Source organism: Callospermophilus lateralis, chromosome 1 (genome assembly GCF_048772815.1).
Source record: "Callospermophilus lateralis isolate mCalLat2 chromosome 1, mCalLat2.hap1, whole genome shotgun sequence".
Taxonomy (NCBI): domain Eukaryota; kingdom Metazoa; phylum Chordata; class Mammalia; order Rodentia; family Sciuridae; genus Callospermophilus; species Callospermophilus lateralis.
The window spans coordinates 205,612,818-205,628,332 of record NC_135305.1 but is presented as its reverse complement, the minus strand read 5'-3'; the positions used below and the strand labels follow the sequence as shown (position 1 = coordinate 205,628,332).

Below are 15,515 nucleotides of genomic sequence, written 5' to 3'. Positions count from 1 at the left end.
ATGTCTAGGAGTCAGTTTGGACAGGGGAAGAAACCTCTAGATATATTTTTCTGGGTAAATGAGATAACTGGAGAAATCACCTACCCCCCAGAGAACCCTGACACACCTGCAGCTGCTGAGAAACAGGAGAGGACCGTCGCCCAGCATGGGGGCACTCAGGCGGCCGTTCAGAGGCCCCTGGGCCCAGCCACAGCACAAAGGCCTGCCCCACCCCCCACTCTTGATGCTTCGCTGAAAGACCCGGACTCTACAAACTTCCTCCGACCTCCGCCAGCCTTCAGCCAGACCAAAGCTGGAGCAAGGAGCCCCCCGCCGTTTGCAGCAATCCCTGTCACCATCTCACCCCCAGGAGGGGCTCTGCCAGCACAGGGTCCCCTTGGACCAGCCCCTCTACCCTTACCTGCCACGTGCAATCCCTGTCACCATGTCACCCCCAGGGGGGACTCTGCTAGTCCGCGGCCCCCTTGGACCAGCTCCTCGGCTCCTACTGGCCAAATTTTCTCCCAGCCCTTCTCCCACCTTGGCCTTCACCGGCAAGCTGAAAAATGTCCTTACTGGGAATAACCCATTTACCTTTTGAACCTTGAGAGCATTTGTCTGGCTACACCCTTTAAGTACCTTTCTGAGCATCAGAGCCAAAGTAACCACCTTCCTAGACCTCACCTCGGTGAGGGCCCCATCTACCACCTGCTCCGGAAGTACAGGAATCTCCCAGGGCTCTGAGCAATCTGCCACATGCTTTCAACTGAATATAAATTTTGACTTAGATTTTGACACCCAATGTCTTCTGGAACTTTCTTTAGTTCCTGAGCTGTCTTGGTATTTTACTCTGAACTCTTTGCAGTTCAGTAGCTCAGTTCTGATGTTGGAATCAAAGCAATGTGTTTAGTTTCCATCCAGGGTCAGAAGGAGACCCTCTGGATGAGGATGAGAGCAGGTCTGGATAAGTGGAACCCATAGGCCTATTGTCCCTGGGGCACAGCCTGGACTGCCCTGGCTTTTGCAGGCAGCACTCGGGTCGGAAGGGGGCTAGAGCCCTGTTGCTCTCAGGTTAGCTTTTTCCTCAGCTCCATTCATCTGCTCATGGGAAACGCTCCCTCCTGCTCTGCTCCTCAAGCTCGGAGCCTAGGACAAGTTTCCAGGTCAGAATTCCATGCAGGACTGCCAGAGTTCATGTGGACAGACTCGGTGAGGGTCTAGGGGGGGCATGGGCAAGCCACATGGGTCCTGTGTACTCATACAGCAGGGAGGAAGGCATCCTGGTAGGAAGGAACAGCCTTAGAAAAAAATAAGGAGATGGGAAGGTAAACTGGGTCCTGGAGCAGGTTGGGGCACAGCTGGGGAGGAGGTAAGGCTGGGAGGGGAGGACTTCGGGGAGATGCAGCAGCTCCTTTAATCCTGAGGACCACAGAGGGCCTTGGAGTAGGGAGTGTGGCTCTGAGGGGAGTGAAGGGCAGGCAGGTGGGTGTTGTTGTTCAGGTGGGGCCAGGGATGGACACAGAAGGTGGCCGTGGAGGGGCATGAGGCCTGTGGGAACCACTAAGGGCTGCAGACGCACCCTCAGCTTGGAATTGCGTCTTCTTCTCCAGGCAGTATCTCTCCATGCACCACTCTCCATGTCGGGGATCCCGGCTACACAGGACCACCCCTGTGACCCTTCACCAGTGCAGCTTCCAATACCTGTTGGCCGGAGTCCAGCGCCTGGCCCAGAGGAAGCATGGGAAACCCTCAGCCAAGGATTTCAAGGCCTTCTGAGTACATGACTCCCCCAGGAAGGTGTGCCCTCTTTCCTATTCCTGCCTATACCGGGGCAGGCCACTGCCATGTGTCCCTTGGGCCTGTGCATCCCTAAGGGTGACCTGCATGAGTAGAAGTTCTAGGGTTAGATGAAGGGAAACTTTGAACCTAGGTTTTTGGGATACTGGTTTTGTGGATGTGGGCAGGTAGACCTCAGGAGCCTTTCACCTTCTGTTGGAACAACTGAGTCTGTGTGTTTATTGAACACCTGTTAATATGTAGGAAATGTAAGGTCAGGGACACCTGGTGCCCTCAGCTGGATGGCCGTGGAGGTCTATAGTAGTCTATTTGCGTCCCAATGATGGGCATACCATATCCTGACACTGGCGAGGCCTCTGATGGCTAGAGAATTCTTCCTTCTGTCTCACCATTACCTCACCTCCTTTGACTTAATGCCAGTCCCAGGATAGCTAACTGGTTAATCAGCCAGGACAAAGAACATGCTAACCTCAGGCTGTGAGCAGGGGAATGGTCCCGTGGTTACCCACATTCTCTGCTGCATCCATTCCCTTCACCTGAGGAAGTATTTTTGGTCAGAACAGAAGGTGATATTGAGGGTGATAACCCAGAGCAGGGGGCCCCAGTGAGCTCCAGACCTGGTCAGCTGGCCTTGCAGATGGAGGCAGTGGGAGGGGCCTGGGTTGACTCCTGGGTACTATGACCCCCTGGCACAGTTCATTTATAATCCTGATGTGGCCCAGTGCCCATGGTACTTGCTGGTCTGGTACAAAGGCTTCTCTGCTTGGTGTCTATGAACATGTGGCTACAGATGTTCCTGAACTAGCTTTACCTCTCTCCTGTGGTGAGAAGTGTGACGTTGCTGCTGAGGGCCATGGGGGGCTATACCCAGCCACAGTGAGCAGAGCATCAGTCAATAGAGTTCTGGGGTCTTCGGGTCTGGGTTTGAAGCCCAGCTCCTTCACCTCCTAGCAAGCTAAGCAACATCTACCTACAAAATGGGGGTGAGAAAGGGGGCCTGCTCCAGGTCACCAGGGAGGTTGCAGCAAGCACTCTCTGGGGTGTGATGAACACAATGGAAGCCCAGCCCTGGCTGAGGAGGGAGGTAGATTCTGAGAGCTGGGGGATTGTTCCGTACAGTCCTTCTGCACTGCGAAACCTGTATAAGAGGGCCTGCCACTCCCCGCTAGCTCAGCTGCTGAGACTCATAGGCTCAGTGTGGGGATAGGCAAGATGCTTCCTGGAGGCGCCTTGAGTCCAGCCCTCAAATCCCCCTGGCTGTCCTTCTGCCAGAGAGCTTTTCAGGTGGAGGGAATGGGTCCTGTTCTGACCCTTATAGATACGGGCTCCCAGCCTGTGTGCCACTTCATGACCCAAGGAGACTACAGGATAGGGACAGTTCCTCCCTGGGACCCAGTCTGTGTTATCACCTGCTATAGGCCCACAAAGGACGAGGAGCCAGCTTATCTTCTTGGACTCATCTTGGATTTTGGCTGGTGGAGACAAGGGGCCTAGTAAGACACAGTCTCCACATATGATATAGGCTTTTCTCCTAGATTCCATGTGGTAGGGGTTGGGGGCTGGCCAAATAGGCTGCACCTGGGCTGAGAGGAGGCCCGTGTGCTGTTTCTCACTGGGATACACAACCAGAACAGGCCACTCCAGGGACAGTGGGCCAATGTAGTGAATGTACAGGACCTGGATCCTATAAGCCCATGGGCTCCATGCTCCTCACCTGCACACTAGGGAAGCCCCCCCTTTATGCAGCCTGGGATCTTAAGCATGCCTCTGTGCCTGCTCATCCCTAGGTCTGTCCACTAGACCACAGTTCTTCCCTCCAGAACACATCCGGGCTACCCTGGGTGGAGACAAGTCAATCACAAAGCCCATGCACCTTGCTTTGAGGAAGGGGTGGGCTGCTAATATCAGGTCATCAGGAGCAAGGCTGCTATATCTTGGTGTCAAGGATGTAGATATTCAATAAGATTTGTTTTGTTTTTTGATAAATGAGTAATATGCTAGCAAGGCTCAGGGGCCAGGCCACAGGAATGGGGACACTGATAAGTCAGTATTATCCATCTGGGGCCAATTGGTACCGAGCAAGGGCTTGCTGCCCCATGTGCATATAAGCCAAATACTGTGGCATGCTGGTTTTTGCAAAAAGAAAACATTTTATTGAAGGTTAACTGATAAGGAGACAGGAGGCATGCTCAAATCCATCTCCCATTGGCCATTGAAGAGGGGTTTTGAGGACTTTTTGAAGTTGAAGGGACTGGTGATGTCTTGGGTCTTGATTGGATGCTTCTGTGTCTTTCAAAATGTTAATGAAAAATATAAATTCTGATTTCTTTTTTATATATATATTTTTAATTTTCAGTGGGCACAACATCTTTATTTTATTTTTACGTGGCTCTGAGGATCGAACCCAGCACCCTGCACATGCCAGGCGAGTGTGCTACCACTTGAGCCACATCCCCAGCCCCATAAATTCTGCTTTCAAGGAAAAAAGAAATAGTTTGTTTGAGCCAAATGTGAGTGCCTAAAACCCAAGAACAGATTCAAGTTACTCTGAATGATGAGCTCCGAAGAGGAAGAGGTTACATCAACTTTTATAGTCAAAGAACAAAAAAAGTTATCAACATTCAAAAAATTCATTGGTGGCTGTGTTAGGTAAGCAGTTATAGCGAGGCAGGGAAATCTTTTCTATAGGGTTCAGACATTATCTTACAGCATTGTTACCTTTTGGGGTTGGTGGAGGCTAATGGTGTCATTTTCATGGGACCAAATAACAAACATTAACTAAGCTTAATAATACCTTTGGAGATATTTACCTGTTAGTCATAAACCAGACACAAAGGTTAAAAGCAAATGGCTATTTTCCTAAAGTTACTATGACAGTCCAAGATAATTTTGGCTCTATTTTTGGGGGTGGTAGTGGTGGTGGTGGTAGTACTGGGGATTGAACCCAGGGGCACTTAACTGCTGAGCCACATCTCCAGCCCTTTTTATTTTTTATTTTGAGACAGGGTCTTGCTAAGCTGCTTAGGCCTCAAAGTTGAGATCCTCCTGCCTCTGCCTCCTGAGTCGTTGGGGTTACAGGCATGTGCCACCATGCCTGGTGATAATTTGGGTTCTAGACATGCACCATTCCATCGCTCCACAATATCAATGTTCTACTCAGCTGAGATCAAACAGCCTGCAAGACCTTGAATATGGAGGCAGCTTTTTAGAGAACTTCAGCTTTACTAAGGTTTTTGCTATTTGAGTCATATGTTATAATTTCATGATTAGTATCCCTGCCCTTGATTGCAATTCATGTAGCTCCCATTCCTGAATCTAAGACTTTTAAGTTCTGTCCAGTTTAGGGTCATCCTTAGGTTAGATTTTAAGGCGCTTCACAGGACCCCATGTTATGCAAAATATACAACAGTTAGAAAAGAGGAAGTTACTTAAAAATGTCTAACAGGCAAAGATCTGAGCCTCATAATGATTTGAATATTTTAAAGGGAGGGAGGAATATGGGGCTCAGTAGAGTCAGAGAAGGTTTCCATAGCTGCTACATGCAGTGCCACAGGGGTGGCAGGTAAAAGGCTAGAGCTAAACCAAAGAATTGGACTGGCTCAGTGGAGGCTGGCACTTATGGGAGTTTGCATCCTGCTGGGATCTAAGATGGACTTCATGATGCCCATGATAGTGGGTTCTCTCTGCAAAGTCCTGCAAGAGCAGAATACAACAAAGTAAGGTTTTTTAATGGTGATCCCAAGTTACCAGGTATGGGGGGGCTTGAATGGTGGCCTGCAAAATGATACGCCCATGTCCTCATCTCTGGAACTGGTAACATTACCTTATATGGCAAGGTTTATGATTATATGGCAAAGTTAAGACTCTTGAGAAGAGGGACCTATCCTGGATTATCTGGTGTGCCCTACGTGTTTTCTTATGAGAGGCAGAGATAGTTTTGAACTGATGCACAGAGGACGCAGAGAAGAGGAGCAGGTACTGTGATGACAGGCAGACATTAGAGTGATTGGGCTACAAGTCAAGGAGTGCCCATAGCCAACAGAGGTTGGCAGAGGCAAAGGAAGGACTCTTTCTGGGACAGCAGTCCTTTCAACACCTGATTCCTGCTGTATAAGCCAGCTAGTTTGTAATTTATTTCAGCTACTAATGCACCAAGAAAAAGCTAAATGATGCTCAGTCCTCCAGTGTCAGCTCCTCACAACAGCTTTCTGATTGGTCCCTGCCATGTCACCAGTGCCTAGGATCTCCCTGTTTGTTAGGAATCTAGGAGGAAAGAAAAAAATTAATGATTTTACTTCCAAATTTAAAAATCCCGAGTTCTGGAGTGAAAATAAAAGTGAGGCACTAGGGTTGGTCTCTACTCCTGTGGTCACACTGTCCTTTCTAAGGCCTAGCTGCTTGTCCTGCTGACCTCCAAGTCTCTGGCTCATGCACACAGATACCAGATCTAGGCCAGTGCCTGTGGTAGCGATAAAAGAGAAAATGCAAAATTCTGTACGTCTTGAAGATTGGATGGTGAAAATCTGATGGCCCCTCCAGCTTGCACCACATTTCGTACTGAGCAGCATACCCCATGCCCTGGTTGGAACAAGGGCAGAATGAAAAGGTGAGGGACAAGGGTGCTGCCCAGCTTCTGTTGGAGCTGGAGGGTGCAGAACTGATGGGCTCCAGATCAAACACCTGGTGGGGCAGGCTTGCCCAGAGCTGGGGTGTTACTCTTGCTCAAATCCCTCCCTGGCCACAGGACACCTGGGCTCCAATGCCAACTCTGCCTGCTACAGTCTGAAGGGTTTGGACAAACCTTTTCCTTATTTTGGGTTTTAGTTTTTCCACTTGTTAACCTCTGTCAGCTCTGGGGGAAAATCCCTAAAACGCTCCATTGTAGGAAGCTCACTGCAGGGCAAGGGTTTTGAGTGGCCAATGGAAACAGGCTGTGGCTACAGAGGCTTGAGGGGAGGAAGAGGGGGCACTCTACTGAGCTGTCTCATCTGTCCAGAGCACAGGCTGTTCCACCTCCTTTTCTGTTCTCACAATTGCTAAGAGGGAGGGATCCATGGACTGGTGGCCAAGGACCACCCATGGCAGGATTCGGGCTTCCGGGGATAGACTTGCTCAGGGTGGACAGAACCTCCAAGAACATGCTCTGCCTCTCCTTTTATAGATGGCCAAGAGTAGAGGGACTTTGCCAAGGCCACCTAGCATGTGGAGCTACTAGGACTAGAACTTTGGGTCTCCTAGGGTTGGGCCATGGGATGGTCACCTGCAGTGACCAACTGTGTCAGAGGGGATCAGGTTGGGATCTGCATTGCATCTGATGTTAGGTGACATAGGCCAAGCTTTGGATGGTCAGCTAATCCTCACTGATACATCTTTGGCATCCCTGGCCTGTGGGTGGGAGGTTTCCATGGTCCACAGAGGAGCCTTGAGGTCCCATCAGTCTCTACTGGACTGATTTGATCTGTTGATTTGCTCAAGGGAAGCCTAGTCAGAACTGCCCGGGGCAGCTGGGGGTGAAGTGGCAGCCTCCATGACACAGGCAGTTAGTATGGAAGAAGTGGGGGCACTGCAGCGACCTGAGCTGGATGGGTTTACCCCCAAGGACACTAATCTTTAGAAATTTCAAAGGAGAGCTGGCCCTGAAACTTCTTATCCTGCCTGTCCACTCAACAAAGCCTGCCACCCTCTTAGTAGCTCAAGGAGGCTGCCTGGAGGTAGCAGTGTTTGTCGGAGGGAGGAGGAGGAGGAAGATTCCTGGAGATGCAGCAGGCCAGAGGGTGCAGCTCCCCTAGAGGGCAGGACCCAGCTCTCCCTCAGGACAGCCTGAGCTGTGATCTGGAGCGAGGTCCTGCCGGAGATCATTTCTCCCTCGAGGCTTTATAAAGACAGAGGCTGGGTGCCCCTTCTCAGTGGTAGGACAGTTTTCCCTTTGGTGTTAGGTCACCAATTTCTCGTAATTTCTTACACTGCCAAAGTTGTAAAACTACTAATTGGACAGTATTGAAACTACTAATAATTGAAAAATCAGTTCTCTGGTTGATGCAGGTATTGTTTATTATGTAATAATGAGTTCTGAGACAAAATCCAATTCAAAACATTAATATTAAGATTCTATATTAGTTAATTTTAGCAATGGCACAATTGAATCCTAATTTTCCAATAAATCTTATATAATCTTTGAGGAATTTTTCACTCCCATTATTTGGCTCTGGAAAATGTTTACAGACAACACCACTTACTTTACTAGAAAACAAAATCTGAATATAAGTTGTTAGGCACAAGTTAAAAGGGATGATATGCACAAATGAGTAATTACAAACCAACTCTTCTTTTGAACACATATTTGCAATGTGAAGCTGCTTCCATATTTGATGTTTTATGTAAATTTAAAACATACTTCAAGAACTGATTTTAACATCTTTTTGTTCTAATGCACGATGGAAAATAAATTTCTTCTGATTTCTACAGCAGAAGAGTCATAAAAATGGTCATAAATCCCAAACCAGGATTCACCTTGTTCTCTTGAGAAATGAGCTGAGAGGTTTTGGATTTGGTTAAGGGATCTCAGGAGAAATCTGCAGAGAGAGGGGTACAGAATCTAGAACTGGTCTCTTTGCTGAAGACACCATAACTCATACCTCTTTGGAATTAAGCTATATTTCTAAGAATGAGAGGTGACTCAGAGAGGCTTTAACCCAGCCAGAGCTAAAGAGGGGATTTCCAACACCTGCAGGAACAGAAAGGTGGGGTTGAGAGAAAACCTGGAAGGTCTGAACTACTTTATACTTGACACTGCTTCCTTGAACCCTCTGGGAAGCTGGCAAGGATTTTCCTGGATAGTCTTTGCCCATGAAATCTAGTTAGAACCTTATTAAATCATTCAAAAATATTGTTTTTTGGTTTCATGTTACCAAGAGTTACAATATTTTATTCATTTCATTTTTTCTGGGGATTGGACCTAGGGACTCATGCATGCTAAGCACATTCTCTCTTGCTGAGCTATATAATCTCAGCTCCAAGGTTTATGACATTTTAATGAGTAGGATAAATTTAGGTTTCAACTAAACTCTGTCAATGAAGATTTTTAATAAACTGATATCAGACTCTTAAGAACAATGTCAATACTATGTATTTGTTTTTTTCCCTTCTATTCTTTATCTTAGGCAAAATTTGGTTATCCAATTTCTGCTACCTACCAGTCATCTATTTTGGACAGCAACCGGCTGTTACTAGAAAATACGTGTGTATATATCCATGAGATGAACTATGAGGATGAGTGTTGGGCTAATGTAATGGTTTCAATACTTCAGAGATGTACTGGGTATGAGACCTGTTTATACTTACATACATACTTGTTTAGCCCCAAACCAATATTCACTCATATAAAAATATATGACTCAGAGAATTCTTCATTATATATCACTAAAAATATTTTCTTTCACTCTAATATCATTTTACCTAGTCTTGTCAATCAACATCATAGAATGGGGGACAAAATCTTTTTAAAACAGGTTTCCTTGAAGAAATTAATTAAAAAATTAAAAAAAATTTTTTTAGTTGTTGATGGACTTTATTGTCTTTATTTTTATGTGGTGCTGAGGATCGAACCCAGTGCCTCATGCATGCTAGGTGAGCACGCTACCACTGAGCCACAACCCCAGCCCTGAAGAAATTAATTTTTAAAAGTGTACTTTTAAAGCAGCAGTTAGGGACTTTGTTCTTGTAATACATAAGTGATAGTGTCATATCAAACTATGGATTTAAATTAAGTTTAACAGTTTCTTATCTCTTTAAAAAAATATTGCTGTTACTTTATGGTTTCTCCATTCTTCCAATTCCAAGGAATACAAAGGTCTCCATCTTGCATAACAGAGTAAAAATGTGAAACGCAGAGGTGCATCCCATGTAGATAAGGCAGTGACTGTTCTAGAAGTCTCTTACAACAATCCACCATTTGTATACTAGAAATGCTGGGCTCCTTATATAACTTCTCCAGAGAAAATTTCTTTGTTGAAGCCTGTATCAATTCATTTTCAATAACCTTTAACCTATTATATTGAAAATAAAAGTAATAAGACCATAAGTTATAATTATATGAAAGAACATAAAATGTAAATATATTCTTATATATTGGGGCTGTAACTTTCTACTCAACACTGAAAATGACATCCATAAATGTCAAATTATATATTTAGAAGATATGACAACAGTTATCATGTAGCACTCATTATTTCCACAGGTATCTCTCAAAATATTTGTTTCATCTTTTTAGCAGTAATGGGGTAAAATTAATGCATAATTTAAAGAGGTCTTATTCTTCCTCACCTAGTGGCTGCTAGTGACTGAAGAAAGTAGAAAGTGAAGAATATAAAATTCCTAACTTTAGGAGCCACTGGCTAGCTCACAACAAAATCAATAGTCCAAGAACCAGTGCTCTTCATTCTCCTCCCACCTCCCTCAGCCCTTTTGGTTGCCTCCCCTTTGTCTGAGGTTGTACCATCCCCCTTCTGGCTCTGTTGGGGCTTCAGGTAAAGCCTAGGAAGGAAACAACTCCAGAGCAGAACTGGCGTCCTTTCCTAAGGTGGCAGACACGTAGGGACCTGGTGCTCATGTGGGCTGCACCCCCCACGCTGGGGGGCTGAGACCTCCACCTTGCTACACCATTCGGGCTACACCTAGACTGATACATGTGTCACTTGGGAAGCCCACCTGACAAGGTATGGCAGACCTTAGGAAAGGCCTCCCAAGAAAGTGAATGTGAGCAGGGGCAGAGGGAGGCGAAGACTCCTGGGAATGGCCAAGGGCCAGGGAGGGAAGCGCCTGGGGAGCCGGGGAAGGCGAGGGAAGAAGACAGGGCTAATGAGGCTAGGGCTGATAAGAAATTAGTGAGGCAGAGTCCTAGGAGCTGAGCTTGGCTGCAGGCACCAGTCCAGGAGGACTGTTCCCCAGGTTCACTTAGAGGAAAAGAATGGACTGGGGTGGGAGAGGAGAATGTGGAAGCTTGATGACTGGGTAGGAGGTCACCATACAATAATGCAGCCCTGGTCCAGGTGTGGGATGAAGGAGTGAGACTTGGTAGGAATCCGGATATACTCTGAAGTGGGGCTGGGAAGTTAGGGATGGGGAGGAATCTCCGCCTGAGGACTCCCAGGCTTTCATTTGCCTGAGCAACTGGCAGTTCAGGAGCAAACACAAAGATGGGTGGTTGGGGAAGGCTGGCTAGACCTGCTTCCCAGCGTTTGAGCAGAGGGGCAGTTCAGCAGAGCAGTACCACAAACACAAACGCTCGATACCACTTGGGAAGCAGGATATTCATGTAAGATCTGAGTGAGTTGTCACCAATCCCACAAACAAAACAGAGATGCAGTTTCTTCATTTATTTTATTCATAAAATGAGTCCCTTATCTCCCGTTAAAGGGACAGTTTCATGTTCTTAGCTGCCATCCTTTCTCTTTATCTCATGAGCCTAGCTTTGGACAGAGGCATCCTGTGGGGACTGAGTGTGTGAAGGCTTCTCCTCCGCACCGTCAGATAACCACCACTGCTCCTCTCCCTGCCAGGGTCCATATCTCTGTCCTCCTGGTCTCTCCTGGAGCCGCCCCTCCCAAACATGTGCACAGTTGGCCTCCTCAGTCTCCTGCCTGCTCTCTGCCTCATTCTCATCTGCTAGAGCCTTAGCTTTGGCTCTTCCTGCTCAGCTCAACCCTGTGGTCTGGCTCCCACTCCATATTTCAGCTGTTAAATCTCCTGCAGAAAATGAATTCTGGGAGGACAAAGGACAGGTCTTCATCTGATCATGGCACCTGTCAGTTCCAGGCACACAACAGTCACAATAAATGATGGCTGAATGATTGAACGAATAAAATACTTGGCAAACTTCCTCGGGGAGCACTTTAAAACAACTGTCTTTTGAATGTCAGACCTCTTCACAGCAGACACATAACACATTACTGGGCAATATCTTACCACTCAATTAGGAAACTCCTGGCTATAGAAAAAGGCCTGCTTATGAACTAGAACAATTTTTATTGTAAAATTTCTTCTGACTTTAACTAAAATGCAGATAAATTTCTCTTTATATCAGGTAGTTTAAAAAATTTTGAACAATAAAGATTCCTGTTAAGTAATGGCTACTTTCTCCCTTTGTTGCCACCTTTTCCCTTTGTAGAATCTCTATTTGATATTCTTGTTATTCTGTTGCTAGCTTTAAACGTTTTTTTTTTTTTTTTTTTTGGCACTGGGGATTGAACCTAGGGGTGCTTTACCACTGAGCTATATCCTCAGCCCTTTTTAAAAAAATTTATTTTGAGATAGGGTCTTGTACTTTTGATCTTCCTGCCTCACCCTCATGACCACTGGGATTACAGGTGTAACCCTACTTCTCAAAATGTATTATATAATTTAGGTTACTATGCTTATAAAACAGTCCACATCCAATCTCTTGCAGGTGTGTGTGGAATAAAAAATATGGAATACCCACAGATTAGTTAATTTCTGATGTTCAATTCTGTCTTTTTTTTTTTTTTTTTCAGTATTGGGGATTGAACACAGGGCCTCACACACACTAGGCAAGTGCTCTATTACTGAGCCCAGGCCCTTAGTACAGTTCTAATGTTCCATATTTGTGAATTCCAAACATCTGATTCTTTAAAAGTTAGATGGAACTCCATGACTTCACAGACAGCTAGTAGTACTTACTCCTCCTTTCTTTTCATGTTCTCTCTTGCCTGCTGCACTCTGGTGTGAATAAACCACTGGAGATTTGCTGGATCAGAGAGTACTGGGATGTTAAAATGGCCGAGTTCATGCAAACTTGGAGCATATCTGTCACTGCAATGAAACATATATACAGGGAAAATTACAGACTCTTCCACCCCCTGCCAAGAACCGAAAAGGAATCATCAAGAAAATCTACCTTAAAAACAAAAAACACTGACTTAAACCTCCAATGACTAATCATGTACTACTGAGCCCTGGGTCTGTCCTCTGTAAAACAGCAGTAGCAACTGCCTCATGGAGAGTGCGAGATGGAGAAAGAATGCATTTAAGTATACAATGCAGGGCAGGCAGAGCACATGTGCAGTGTGGGCTACTGATTTAATCCTATGAAGTTTGACTGTCCCCAGTATGAGGCGATATATTCAAAGAATGTCCTAGAGATCCAAATACTTCAATACTCTCACATTGGCTTGTGTCGTGTGCAGAAGAGGGTTGCTAACATAGTAGTGACATTCTTTTCTTTAATTACTAAGATCCACACTCTGAAATACAAAATAATCTAAAGTCTTTATATACACAATCCACCTAAAAAAAATAATCAATCATTTGGCCTGGTTCAGGAATTTACCTGTTCAGGATCATTTGTAAGCCACGGAGACTCCGAGGGTGGAAAGGTGCTCGGCTTTTCAACAGTCTACTATAGAACACGTTGAGAAGGGAGTAATATTCTTCAAGTGTCAACACTGGCTGTAATTCTTCGATATAAATGACCTGTATGCCACCTAGCAGACAGCTGATTTGATCTTCTAAAAGCATCAGCTTCCTCTGTAGGTCAAAATAACTTGGCAACCTTTCAAAAAGCTATAGGATTAAGGAAAAGGAAAGATATATTTAGTTTTAGGTTACCATAATAACTCGACCTCAGCATCCCAAAAAATGGCATTGAGAATGTTTAAGAAGAAAATTATTTTTCTAAAAAAGAAAAGTCAAGTAGAAGAAAAAAATTTAACGGAATTCTGGAAATATTTATATTAAAAACAAGTAAGTCTAGAGATTTTAGATAGGAGTTGAAGAGAATGCAGGAAAAAAAAATAAAAGAAATAAGTTCCAAATAAAAACATTCTTGGTAGGAATCTTAAACTAGTTTAGGTGACTAAAGAAGGCTTTTAGAAATAAAGTATATGTATGTATTTCAACTCCACACCTCTTTCTTTAAAGTTTACTCTTAACTAAATTAAATTAAAAGCAATAAATATTATTGAACATCTACTGTGTTAAGTAGTGGAATGGGCACTTTCAGCATATGATTATGAGTTTGCTCGTTTGCCAGGGCCTCAAAATTGGGGTGCAAGGAAACAAAAGAAAGATTCAAATTTAGTGAACTAAGTGCCACATCAGGGCATGTTGATAGGCATTCAAGCAATGGTTTCCAAGGAAGTCTAATTTGACCAATCTGAAAAGGTAAATCGGATTTAGGAAAAGTGGATGAATGTGGTTTTTCTGTGAACATAGTTTTTCCTTTCTCTTATATAATTGCCCAAGAGTAAAATTACCAGGTCAAATGCTGAGCACATTTACTTTCATAAGAAAATGCCATGTCCTTTTCCCAGAGTGCCTGCATCATTTTGCATTCCCAACAGCAGGGCTAAATGATCCAGGTTTCTACATCTTCACTAGCATTTGGTGGTGATGCTATTTTTCATTTTGGCCACTCTAGTGTGCAATGATATCTCACTGCAGTTTTTGTTTTGCTTTTTTTGTGGTGCTGGGGACTGAACCCAGACCCTCCCACATGCTGGCAAGTGCTCTAGCACTGCACTGAGCTGCATCCTCATCCTCACTGTAAGTTTTTTTTTTTAAATGTATATATGTGTATATATGTATATATATGTGTGTGTGTGTGTGTGTGTATATATATATATATATATATATATATATATATATATATATATATATTTAATGTATATTTTTTTAGTTGTAGGAGAACACAATACCTTTATTTTTATGTGGTGCTGAGGATGGAACCCAGTGCCTCACTCATGATAGGTGGGTGCTCGACCACTGAGCCACAACCCCAGCCCCCCATCACTGTAAGTTTTGATCGTATTTCCCTAATGGCTAACAATGAACATCTTCTATGTGCTTGTCATCTGTATATCCTTTTGGTCTTTTCATTTCTTTAGTAAAAACAAGCTGTTTCTTGTTTTTACTGCTGGGTGTTGAAAGTTCTTTATGTATTTTAGATACAAAGTTTTATCAGATATGTAGTTTGAACAGCTGCTTGGGCAAAAAACATATGCAGATGGCAAATAAACACATGAAAAATGCTCACCATCACTTGTCATTAGAGAAAGGCAAAACAAATTCATAAGTAGAAACACATTCCATTAGAATATTTAAATTCAAAATTTAAAATAAAATGAAAAAGATGAATATCTTTAGGCATTTTCTTAAAAAAATAAAGTACTTAATGAGATGATCCAGCCATTCCATTCTAGGTATTTACCCAAGAGAAAAAAATATATATATATCCTCATATTTGTACACTATACTTATAATAGCTTTATTTGTAAAATCCCAAACAGACCAAACCCAAAGTCCAGCAACAGGTGAATGGATTCAAATAGTGATACAGTTACAGTATGGCACAGCACACAGAAATGAAAAAGAGTAGCTCTAAATATTTGTGACAATATGGGGAAGAATCTCAAAATAAGTAAGCAAAGGAAATCAGAGGAAAAAGTACTCTGCACTTATATAAACTCTAGGAGAGAAGGCAGCTCAATGGTTGAATGGGGAGGAAGTGGTGGGATGGAGGGGAGGGTTTACAGAGGGCAACAAACATCCTTTGCAGGTAATGGATGCATTGGCCATCTTGTTTGTGGTGTTGGTCTCATATATACCTGTCAAACTTGCCCACTTATATACTTTATTTTTTTTATTTTTAATATTTATTTTTAGTTGTAGTTGGACACAACACCTTTATTTCACTTATTTATTTTTATGTGGTGCTGAGGATTGAA

At 44.2% G+C, this 15,515-nt stretch overlaps 2 protein-coding genes across 5 annotated transcripts in view; one reads left to right on the top strand and one right to left on the bottom strand.

Annotated features, from left to right (window-relative positions):
• On the top strand, positions 1-580 carry LOC143399705 (uncharacterized protein C3orf86-like). Its single transcript, XM_076856586.2, has 2 exons — positions 1-407; positions 508-580. Exons 1-2 carry the CDS (start codon positions 1-3, stop codon positions 578-580), a joined length of 480 nt encoding a protein of 159 aa, XP_076712701.1.
• Positions 581-7,824: 7,244 nt separating this feature from the next.
• Tcaim (T cell activation inhibitor, mitochondrial) overlaps positions 7,825-15,515 on the bottom strand; it is a 31,309-nt gene continuing 23,618 nt past the window's right edge. For all 4 annotated transcript variants that reach the window (XM_076844355.2, XM_076844363.2, XM_076844371.2 and 1 more), the window contains 3 exons: positions 13,121-13,353; positions 12,472-12,603; positions 7,825-9,821 (listed from right to left, as the gene is read on the bottom strand). In XM_076844355.2, coding sequence (XP_076700470.1) covers positions 9,581-9,821; positions 12,472-12,603; positions 13,121-13,353 — 606 coding nt within the window. In that variant the 3' untranslated portion in view covers positions 7,825-9,580. The remainder of the gene's footprint in view (positions 9,822-12,471; positions 12,604-13,120; positions 13,354-15,515) is intronic.

Excerpts from the sequence above, each read along its gene's own strand:
- LOC143399705 (XM_076856586.2), top strand. The coding sequence starts at position 1 with ATGTCTAGGAGTCAGTTTGGACAGGGGAAGAAACCTCTAGATATATTT. Across the intron at positions 408-507 it reads CCTCTACCCTTACCTGCCAC|CCCTTCTCCCACCTTGGCCT; the intron begins GTGCAATCCCTG and ends ATTTTCTCCCAG.